Raw genomic sequence first — 12,270 nt, 5'->3', positions numbered from 1 at the left:
GGGACTATTTTACCCTGGATCGCTGCCGCTGCGGAGTAGCCCAGTACCTGCGTGACTCGTCATAGACGCACACAGAGAGAGAAGTAGTTCCGGCTACAATGTTCTTCCGAAAGACGCATTATTCTGTTAATAAACGCATGTTTGTTATCGCTCGCTATTGCGCCAAAAGCCTAAAAAATAAAGCCTCACATTGATAAAGCCTCACAAATAACATGCAAGTATTGAGGCCCCAGACAGAAGTCTTTAGTAATAGCCTATATTCATTCTTTTTTTACCTACACACAAGTGTGAATACTGATATTTTTGTTATTGCATTTAAAATAGGGCAAATTTATAGGCTACTCCTAGGCTTACATTTTTAAATTACAAAGGGCCTACTAATGTTTTTGTTATTGTATTTTCAATATTATAGGCTATTATTTGTGCATAAACATATCTGTTTATAGTAAACATACCGTTGTTTGAAAACAACATATTTTGTCATCCTTGCTGCAAGCTTACAAGAGCGATAATATAATTAAATGTGAAGGGGGGCCCTAAAATATTTTCTTGGGAAAAAGGGGGTCTCAGACAAAAAAAGGTTGGGAACCACTGGTCTAAAATATAGCTTCAACTGTTATTAATGATTAAATTCACAGTTATTCTCATCAACGCTGCTATACTGAACTATGTTATGGAGTATACAAGAGTGTACTTTTCCTATAAAGCAAAACTTATTGTCAATATTGACATTGTTCGAACTGTCAATAATGACCTTTGAAATTTACTTTTTTTTCTACTATAATAGACTTGCTGTATGTTCTACCTCATTTAGCGATACATTAGATGCAGAACCAGAAACATTCCCAATTATTTAAGTTTAAAATATTTTTTTATCAAACATACACAGTCTGGGGAAAAAAACACAAAAAATCAGTATTAATCAGTAAATCAGCAATTTATACCAATGAAAAACTGATTATAGTGACAGATTGGCATACTGACAGCTTGTCTGATCTTCTGACGATGTTGTAGAATCATAATTTAAGCAAATTTGTATGCTGAAGCTTAAATCTTTCTCGGAAATAACAACTTTACCTTCCAGAGAAGAGCATTAAGGTAATATAATCACATCATGTGACACCAGGTAAAACTTGAGCTGGACCTATACGTCATGTTCAAGAGAATAAGGGAGCAACAAAATAATCAGAACAAATGATCTATACAATATACGGTTCCATACAATATTTACAGCATGTACATATATGTATAGCCTATCTATACATATTTGAACCTATCTTGACTTGCGTAGGATTATGATTTTTGTAAAAAAAAAAATTGTGAATTACTACGATTCAGAGTTTATGTATGTGAATGTCCTGAAATTAAATGTGTAGTTATGCCTATACCTCATTATTATTGTCAATATCATAAACATATATGCGCACAAACCAACATCACTATTCTAAAACAAACTTTAGTGTCTGTATGTGTTTGTACACTTGTATGTATTTTTATGACAATATCATAATAACCTGATATGAAACTTATCCTTGAAAAGACAGATAAGCCTGAAATAAAAAACGGTTGTCTGTTTATCTAGCAGGACGGTCATCTGATGAAAGAATAGCTGCTCTCATTCTAATAATGAAGTGAACGTGGAGATATGATCATAAGGGAACCAAAGATTAGAAGCAGGTTCTTTATTTGTGGACTGCTTGTTTAGTCACCATATTTCTTGTGTACGCCAGCTATAATTAACCATAATAATGAGAATCTTTCCATAGCAAAAATTAGTCTGTCTTTAAATGGACTCTTGTCTGCATCACATCTCCTCATTGAGGCCTCAACAGTCATTTTCAAAAATAGCACCAGTTGAAGAACCTCAAGAGCATCTTGGAGAAGCTCATGCCAAAAATAAATCCTATATTTATCAGGAAAATATGTTGTATTGGCCACATTGAGGAGAAAGAAACAGCAAGAAACAGAAAAGTAGAAAAAATACCAATGATCGTAGGTTTTAATTGGTAAATTTGCTCCTTAATCTACGCCTAACACCAAAATGTTGAGATGTATTTTCCTGTAGTGTGTTCATCACTTCCATAAACCTTAATTCCGGGGAAAACCTGCAATATTTCCATGGTTTTAAGTGATGGATGTTGTGTCAGCTGTTATGTGTTTATGTCAAGAAAAGCGTGAACGCAGGATGTTGAGAAGCCACTCCCTCTGCTGCCCTCCCTGGAGACTATAGAAGAGACAAGCCACAGCCTCATTCAATCCGGCTACACACTGAGACATTGAGGAATTCACACATACACACACATGCAGACATCAGTATAGACTACTCTAGTACTGAAGGTTATATACACACGCAGAGGGCTTCCCTTGTGAAACCACTCACACAACTGCCTATAACACTTTCTACCTCTTGCTTGCAAACTCACACATAAACAACAGCTGGTAACATGTTGCTGCCAAGAGCTTTGACCCTGTTCATCCTGTGGGGTAAGTGCCAACTCCTTTTCTTTTTTTCTTTTTTCTTTTTTACCCAAAAATATAGGGATTTGCATAGCCAACACTGCATGTTCAAAGTGTGTGGTCTCTCAACTTTGAGTTTCTGGAAAATTGTTGCAAAGTCAAGGGTAAAGTTAATGATTTGCATCATACCATGTCACTGTAAGATATTATACATTCTTATTTAGCGTATTAGCATTTGACAGTCTGTAATTGTTTAACAATTGTTAAATTATTCAGTGACCTTGCGATACCTGGTGATATCTAGTGTTTGTATGTGATACCTATAGTGTTTCATAAGGTATAACGTGATGCTAAATGCATAACAGGCACTATAAACAAACTTCAAGGTTGATGAATGTGAGAGAATGTACATGCTAAATTTTTACTGCACTGAAAAATATTGGTAATTTCTAAGCCCTCTTTTTTAAGTTAACATAGTTAAACTGTATCCTTAGTTACGGTGTATGAGTTCAAATTTGAATTTAACCTTCACACCTATAACACAGGGAAAAGTGCTGAAAAAGTCAAATCATGCTTTCATGTCTTTGATATTTTTTATGAATGGGAGTTTTGCATAGCTGAAAACTTTACTTTTTGTATGGATCACTGTTGTTCAGTATGACTCAGCTCGACTGTGACATTATTTATTTATGTGTTAAACCACACAATTCCCAGAATTCAGCCGGACACTCCCTAAGTTCTTCTTAGAGAATCTCTTAGAAATGTGACACCTGAACCCACCTGTCACCTGAGCACATCCTAAGCTGCTAATATTGTCCTTTAATCAGCGTTATTGGTGTCTAACAAAAGTATAACACAGAGGTCTTCAAACCTGCTCCTGGGGACCCACTGTCCTGCAAAGTTTATTTCCAACCTGCTTCAACACAACTGCCTGTGGTTTTTAAGCGATCCCGAAGAGCTTGATTAGCTGGTCCAGGTGTGTTTGAGTAGGGTTGGAGTTAAACTCTGCAGGACAGCATGTCCCCAGGAGCTGAAGACCTCTGATATAACAGATGAGGTGTTGACATGAGTAATCTTACACTGGAATCTGACTGATCTGTTTGATATATCTGCATGTGATCTTCTAAAATTAAACGCTTGAAGTCATAAATGGTTTGTAGACTTCCTGAAAAGAATGAATGTGCTTAATTTGAACTCCTGATATTTTGATTATTCCATTGACTCTGTTTAGGTTGTGCCTCTTGTGTGCGGTATCGGGCTGAATTCAACATGGTGGGGATCACTGGTTGGATCAACTTTGACTCCACGGAGCTGAAGTCCACTGTTAATCTCACAGGAACCGGAACGTGTCCATCATTCAATATCTCCCTCACTACGTTCCCTGTTATGTATGGCCATTTTGCTTCACCCTGTCAAAAGTCATACATAGGAGACAGTGTTTTCACCTATTCTGTAAGTACGCCCCAGGCTGTGGTGAATGTGTCCGCTCTATTTGAACAGCACCTTAGTCTGGAAGCCCTCTCAGTGCTGGTGGAGACATGTAACGGCACAAGGATCTGTGCCGGACTCATGTCGGAGTCCCTGGTCAGAACGTGGCAGGCACGGTTTTTCAGTCCCGTGGGTGGGAACATCTTCATCCGGCAAGTGACAGGAGAAACAGGGGCGAGGGTTCTCTCAGATCTAAGAACTATCAATCAAACAAGGACTTTTACAAATGTCACAATTTTTGTATCACAAAGCACTGTCACCAGCTGCACTACGCTTCTTGGTAGTCTGGATCCCAAGAGTCTTACAAAGCTGGGCCTTCTGAGTGTGGGATCACCTCTAGAACCTGTGAAGTCTCGGTTGGAAATCTCCGCTCTTAGTTCTGGTGTCCGCTTCGCTGTTCTCAACTTGACCTCAAGCTACGCGTGTGCAGAGATCCGAAGCGTTGAACTGAAGGTTGTCAGTGCTGTCCTGAACATGCAAGGGATTAAAGGCTATTTCACCTTCCATCAACTATCTCCATTCGATCTCACCACCATCACTGTTAACCTGACAAACCTGGACAGAAGAGTTGGGCCGTACCACGTTCATCAGTTTCCCCTACCCCAGATGAGATCTCCCTCGGATAGCAGCTGTAGCAACAACAATGTTGGGGGTCACTGGAACCCCTTCAATGTGAATGTTCAGGAACCGGCGTATCCGCCACCAAGAGGGTCCACGCATGATCGCTTTGAGGTCGGAGATCTGAGTGCCAGGCATGGTTCTCTGGAGAATGCGAGTAACTTTCAGGCCACTTTAACAGACTGGAACCTACCTCTGTTTGGGCGGAATAGCATTGTGGGTCGATCTGTCGTGATACACTTGCCCAATACGACCAGATTTGCCTGTGCAAGTATAGGCTACCCCGGCGAAGTGACTGTCGCCAAGGCGGCCTTTCGTGGACCGGTTGTGGGGACGGTCCTGTTCACCCAACTTAGTGGTGACCCATATTCTGATGTCTCCGTGTTCATGGACCTATCTTACGCACAACTCTCTGCACCTTCTACACTAAATCACAACTGGCACGTCCACAACTATCCCATCAGCACAGAGACAGACAGTGACAAGGCATGTTGTCTGTCCACTGGAGGACACTGGAACCCATTCTACGTAGACACAACGGTGAGTGCATACACTGTTAACTGTGGTCCTGACAGCCCTTTTGCCTGTGAAGTTGGGGATATCGCTGGCAAGCAAAAGACTCTGAACCTACAGTCTGAGATGGGTACGGTGGCTACCAAGAACTTTTTTACTGACACAACCTCTTGGGTGTCTGGAATGATTGGTCGTTCCTTGGTGGTACATGGTCCAAACCAAACAGCTCCACGGATCGCTTGCGCAAATCTCACCTTGTTCCGCTTTCCCTCTGCTCGCTCAAGTTCTTGGTACGGGCCTGAATCTTCTGAAGGTCAAGTCCGATTCTCCCAAGTCTCTCCTCAAGGGCCAACAATCCTAAATATCTCCTTCACCGGGCTTAACAGCAGAGCTGGTGGCTACCACATCCATATTCTTCCAATCAAGAGTGTACAGGAACCCTGCTCCGACAGTAACATCATGGGGCACTTCAACCCGTTTTCTGTGAACATAACCTCATCTCCAGCTCCAGGGATTGGCACAGTCGATCAGTATGAGATTGGAGACATCAGTGGGAAGTCTGGATACCTGACGGGTCAGAACAACTTTCAGAACCAGTACATGGATGGTAATATGCCACTTTCAGGTCCGAACAGCATCATTGGCCGGTCCCTGGTCATTCATTATAACAACGGCTCAAGGTTAGTTCTTTTATGAATCATTCATCCTCAAAACAGTCATCTGGCATTTGGCCTTTCATGACATTTTGAACTTTAAAATAAATATAAGGGATAAGTTTGCTTCTTCTTAAGCTATTTATAAGCAGAACCATACATAGGGAAACAACTGCAGGTGCAGGTTGTGATACAATTCCCTATTCTGCATTTTGTCTCGGTTCCTCATTAAGTGTGTCAAAGTCAATGCCAAAGTCTGGCACATTTGCCACATTGAGACAGCAGTTAGACTGTCAACTTTTTAAAAAAAATTGTAAAAACTGAATATTACGGGGGAAAAAAACTCATGTCAGTTTTCTGTAAAGCTATTTAAGATAATTATGGAGTCAGATATCTGAAGTACCTAATAACCATCCTGTCATGAAAAGCATGCGTGGGAAGATTCACACAGCTCAATCCTCTACACACATCATTCATAATGTTTATTTATTCAATACACCAGATTTCTTTGACTCACCTACTGTAGGAATGTGGGAAGAATCCTGTGCAATTTACTCGAACATGGATAACTTAGAATGGTTTCTGTCTTTCCCTATTTACAGAATGAGGTGTACAAATATCTTAGCAGAGGACGCCCCAGATGCAAATTGGGTGATCGCTGAGGCCATGTTCAGTGGGGAAGTAACTGGGACAGTGATGATGGTAAAAACAATAGCAAATCTAATATAGGTGTTTTTAAGAATAAATCATATAAGTAGATTTTTATAGGTTAGGTGTTTTCCTGTTCGAAACTCATTCGTCATGATGGTAGGGTTTTCTGGGTGGTTGCCAGGATCTAAGGTGTTGCTACAAATTTGTCTATTTTGAATTGCTTCCACTGTTTCCATTGTTACTAAATTAGAGGGAACTGTAAAAAATAAGTGTCGTCCTCATCTCTCTCTCTCACCATAAAGTGGCTTGAAATCTACCGTCACTTTAAATCTGCCACAAAAAGATGACACTGCTAATAATGCTGGATGGAGGAGGAAGGGGTGGTGAGGGGTAACTGGGTGAGGCTGTGGTTGTGCAGGGGTACAGCTCTTGTCCTGCTGGGACGGTATGACGCTCATCTCTACCACAGGCAGATGGATCTGTCACATGCCGCACAACAGACCTGCAGCTGTCTTGTGGTCTTGGTGTTGCATGCGGAAGAACGACTCACATGATTTACAACAGCAACAAAAAATTATAATTTTTTTATGTATAACACATTTTTTGTCTAGAGCATCTGGTGCATTGAAGCATTTGTCATAAAAAATGGTTAAAAATCTTTGCTTCCATCCATTTCACCTGTCGAGTAATTTGTTAGTTCTACTTGATTTTTTCAAGTTCTCCATTAGTTTTTGAATTCAAAGTGGTCGAACAAGGCAACAATTTAACTTTACTTAACCCTTTAATGGGCAGCAATATAAAAGAAAAAAATACCCCTGGACATTTATTGTTGTTTTCCAGCACATTAGGATGCATAATACAATACATAATATAATAATACAATTGAATGTTTTTTTTCCACCAAAATATTGATAATATGGTAATCATTACATATATTATTATGTATAATTTTTTTACAAATATATATAATAATTTATACAAAAAAATAAATAATAATAATTGTATAGCCTATAGTTTTTTTTTAAATGAGATATTATATTTAATATATTAATGTGATACACTGTACATGTTTTTAGTACCAACAGACCTTTCCAGATGGCAGCTATGGTGACGTTAGGTTAGAGGTGGATCTACAGGCATCACAACCATTAAAAGTAAGTTTGATTTTATCCAATTTTTCATTAGTCATGTTAGCTGTCGTAATACAATTTTATTTAATTGAATGTGACCACTTTTATCATTGGTCTCTAGTTTGCAGAGGCTTCCTGGTACATTGCAGATAACCCGGTGGCGCCAGATGGTTCATGTCCAGGGGAAGACGAAATGTTTAATCCATTCAACATTACAAATGTGAGAGAAGATTAACTATTTTCTCATCAAATGCTACATATACATTTTTGAATATATCATGCAAAATAATTAAGACAGAATAATTGTCTCTCAGATGAACAACTGTTCTCAGATGAGGGCTCTGTCCTGTTTGGCTGGAGATCTGACGGGCAGACATGGATCCATAAGTCTCACAAAGAGACAACTGTACAATGACATTCTGTTGCAGCTGGCCGGAGACTTCACAGGTAGCAAATATGAATAACTTTCACACTTGCATTACATACACATTGTATCTTCATGCGTTGGAATACAATTCTGCAAAACGATTAACATAGAAATTGTCTCATTGTTTTACCCCCAGTTGTCCAGAGGTCACTAGTTCTCAGACTCAATAGCACCACAACTACATGTGCAGATATTCACTCAGAATCCCCTTCTGCCATGCAGATCTTCCCCAACAAGGCGTCCTTCAGCAGGTGCGTTCAAAAATACAGAAATGTCCTTCATACAATTAACTTGCTTTTTATGTTCAAAATATTAACTAAAATCTAGTTTTTAAGGATTAGATTAGGTAGAAGTACTGTAGATCCTTAAGGTTAAAATTGCATGTTTCACTGTATTAAATAACTACTTGAATTTGTCATGTCATGGCCCATGTAATGATGCATCATGATATAAATTGGTGTTTATATATCAATAACTGTACTAAGAATATCAGGAAATTTCACAGGGAAAAACAAAAAATGATAAAAACAAAACTTACATAATTAGATCTGTTCTTTTCTGTGTGTAAAAATAGAAACCACATAAGTCAACAATAAAAAAAACATCATGGATGGGAAATGTTCATTAAAGAAACACACACTCATTTACAGATGACAATGACTCTTGAAATTACACAATGACTCCTGGTTTTCTTTAACACATGATATGTCACCTTTCTATAAAAGTTTTTACATGTTGTGATGATATTGATATTTGGATCAATTATATCACATAAAAAGAATCAAAAGTCATCCATTAGATTATACATTTAAAAAATAAATATATTATGGCACGTTGACTGTTATGTGCAGGTATGATTTCCGTAAGAGAGTGGCAGATGCGCTAAACCTCCCCATATCCAGAGTTTCCATCTTACCTGGTTCTCCTTCACAAAGGTCTGACGGGAAATGCCAGGAGGTCAATTATCTGGTGTCAGGTAAACAAAAGAATATGAAGTGTTTAATTCTGCAAATTTTGTTGTATTCAGCTTCACAGGACATGTGGCGCTCATAGCGTGAGATGCTGAAAAAACAAAAACAAAAAAACAGTGAGATCTGACGCATGTTTTCATAGACTAACGATTAAAAATAGCTCAGTGTTTAATGATATGGAGATAATGCTAACAATATTGTTATACAAGCATATTGTATATTCAAGCACAAGAGCTGACAGAAAAGAGCCACACTTGTATTAGATCTTTTGAGGGTCTGGGGGTGTCTCTTCATATATTATTGAAGTTATTGCTTTCCTCTGCTGAACCGACTTGTATGCTTTTTCTATCAAAACAATGAACAATCCAGTCCATTCAAAAGACACAAAAAAGGGAAATTGCGCGGTAATCTGATGCGCTGGTGGAGCATAGAGACATGGTGAAACAGGAGAGCGGTATATGACAGAGGTCTATACCACAGGACAGCAAGGACATTATAGAAACTAAAGTGTTCTACTTTTTTATTTGTATTTTTAGATGGTGTGTTTTATAAGAAACTTTTTGAATTATACTTTTTTATTTTTAAGAACATGTGATTGGTGAATGTTGTGATTGAGTTGTTGGGGGGTTGCTATGTGGTTGCATACTAAATATAGTAGAAATAGCGTTGTAGTTCTCTACAGGGCATAGTTGAAAAGATCATTATCATATTCAAAAACTGCAAGACACTAGGAAAAACAGGTTTTCTCAACAACAACAAAAAAATTAATAAAATTCTCATCCACAGTAGAACTCAAATACACCAAACTTTACAGTTTTATTTCTATCTATATTCTGAATGTTTTTAGTGAGGGGTTTGTTCATATATCATTTGCTTAATTTTATACAACATTTTATTCCTAGTGCAATTGTATTTTTTCTGGCTGTTGACAGTATTTTCTGATTTATGAAGATATAAATAGATATCAGAAATCCCTTCTGTAAAAACTCTTGACTCTAATATGTCAACAAAATAAAACAAGAATTTTAAACCTGGCTTTATTGAATGCTCAGATTTATGTTCCGGGATTTTATGCATATTTAATTATTTAAACATATCTTTTTAGAAAACTGGTTATACAAAAAATACTTGCAATTCTTACATACAGCAATCATCTTGTGAAGTATGATGATATCTATTAGTTACTTCTTTTTTTACTTTATTCACCTGAGGTGTCTTGCCTTGAACTTTGAAAAATCCAATTTAAGTCATAAAAATGAACAAACTTTAATAGGTTAATAGGGGGGAATCCTTAGAAATGACCAAAAGTTAAATGGATAGAAACAATGATGTAACAACCTGTTTTCCAGGTAAAGTGAGCCCAGAGAAGCTGAGCTCAGTTAAGACCAGTGACAAGATGGGTGTGTTCAAAGAATCAAAGACGTGCACTCCAAGTAAGCCTGGACTCTGTGTTTATCAACATTTACATCATGGAAAAGTGTTTTACACTTTTAAACCTGGAATATCTTCCTTTTTTCAGGTGGAAAGGCAGGACTGATGCTGGTCCCCTGCAGGATGGTCCTGTCCTTCATGATGGCTGCAGTCTTTCTGCTCGGGTTACTGAGGCACTAGATGGACCCTGCAATGATCTCACTGCTTTCACTTCAATACTTTAATAAACCAGGACAGGTTCACCCCAACGTTAGGAAGCCGTCAAATTGTGGTTAGACACCATATCGAAACGTCTTTCCAAAAAAAACGTTCACTTGACAAAACACAGACAGCAACAAAGTGTCGGGCCAGATCCGGGCCACATCTGGTACATGTGGATTCATGGACACTATGTTGTTGTCTGGGTTTTTGAAAAACGTTTCGTCAGCCGGACAATCGGCATGTTGTTAAACAACAGTACAATCCATTAAACACATACTTCTATCTCTTACAACTTTTCATTCTTGTCCGTAAATAAAATACAGGGATAACCTGTATACTGTAAAGAACATTTCTCATTTCATCATGTGCATTTTACACACCTATATTCATTTAAGACGTTTACATGATCATGTTTCACAAACGTCTTGAACATGCTGCTCTGTTCTTAATAGTTTTTCAAAGTAAATTCCATTGTAAATCGGTTGTAAATTCAATGTAAATTCATCAAAAGCCTAACTTAATACTGTATTATACTCCTTTATTCCCATGTAACTCAGATTTCTATTATGTGTATGTTTTATGATGCAATCTGTTTGAAAACAACACAGCCCTGGATTTCATGCAACAAGACTATAATTTGTTATTTGAGCCTGTGTTAGGCCTTACTAACTGTTTGTTTTGTTTTGTTTGTTTTTGTTTTGGGTTTTGTGTGTGTGTGTGTTTTTTGTGGATGTCTGGCTGGTGACTTACTAAGAATAATTACAAATATATAAAGCTACCATTCAAAAGTTGGGGGGAGGGGGTGTAAGTTTAAAAAAAGAAGAAGAAATTAATACTTTAATTTAGCAAATTAGTCAAAAGTGACAGTAACGACTTTTACATTGTTTAAATAAAATGTATTTCAAATAAATGCTATTCTTCAGAACTTTCTATTCTTTAAAGAATCCTGGAAAAAAGTATCATGGTTTTCACAAAAATATTAAGCAGCACAACAATTTCCAACATTGATAATAATAAGTAATGTTTCTTGAGCAGCAAATCCGCATAGAATGAAGGATCATGTGACTGAAGAGTAATGATGCTGAAAATTCAGCTTTGATCACAGGAATAAATTACATATTCAATTAGAATTTTCTTTTTATATAATAATATTTCACAATAATACAGTGTTCACTGTACTGATTAAATAAATAGGCCCATAGCCATTGTGAGCTTAAGAGACTTCTTTCAAAAACACAAAATACATAGCACTTTATCTGTGGAGATTGTTCTTTATCTTGTGCACTGGTCTTATCCATCTGGGGTACCACAAGGCTCAATTCTGGGTCCAGTTTTATTTTCACTATACATGCTCCTCCCTTTATATGCAATTTTTAGAAAATATAACATCTCATTTCATTGTTGTGCAGATGACGCTCAGTGCTATTTTCCCTTACATTCAAAGGGTGTTATTATAGTTAACAGTTTGACTGCTTGAGGAATGTTAAATATGGATGTGTTGTTCCCTTTCTTCAGCTGAATGACGCACAGACAGAAATCATCATTTTTGGCCCCTCTGCTTTCACAGAGACATTGTCAGTAAATTAGGACTTTTGCCTGGTATTTTGCATACACATGCTATGTAGATGTTATTTTTAATCAGTTATGACTTTTGACTAACAAATTAATGCTGTAGTCAGAAGCTGTTTCTATCAATTCAATATATGATATAGTTTTTTTTTTTTTTAAAT

The 12,270-nt window shown here is 37.5% G+C and overlaps 1 protein-coding gene and 1 long non-coding RNA gene across 2 annotated transcripts in view; one reads left to right on the top strand and one right to left on the bottom strand.

Moving 5' to 3' along the window:
- Positions 1–12,270, bottom strand: part of LOC309475549 — a 209,829-nt gene that overhangs the window by 84,735 nt on the left and 112,824 nt on the right. The window lies entirely within an intron of this gene.
- Positions 2,233–11,328, top strand: cusr (Copper-only SOD repeat protein). The gene is made up of 10 exons (XM_082138401.1): positions 2,233–2,484; positions 3,689–5,756; positions 6,332–6,431; positions 7,457–7,534; positions 7,632–7,730; positions 7,825–7,957; positions 8,074–8,188; positions 8,789–8,913; positions 10,258–10,341; positions 10,428–11,328. The coding sequence occupies exons 1-10, from the start codon at positions 2,445–2,447 to the stop codon at positions 10,517–10,519; spliced, it is 2,934 nt and encodes a 977-aa protein (XP_081994527.1). The 5' UTR covers positions 2,233–2,444; the 3' UTR covers positions 10,520–11,328.

Source organism: Leuciscus leuciscus (assembly GCF_965113295.1).
Source record: "Leuciscus leuciscus genome assembly, chromosome: 15".
In the NCBI taxonomy this organism is placed as follows: Eukaryota; Metazoa; Chordata; class Actinopteri; order Cypriniformes; family Leuciscidae; genus Leuciscus; species Leuciscus leuciscus.
Note: the sequence above shows the minus strand (reverse complement) of the source record. Positions and strands in the feature narration are given on the sequence as shown.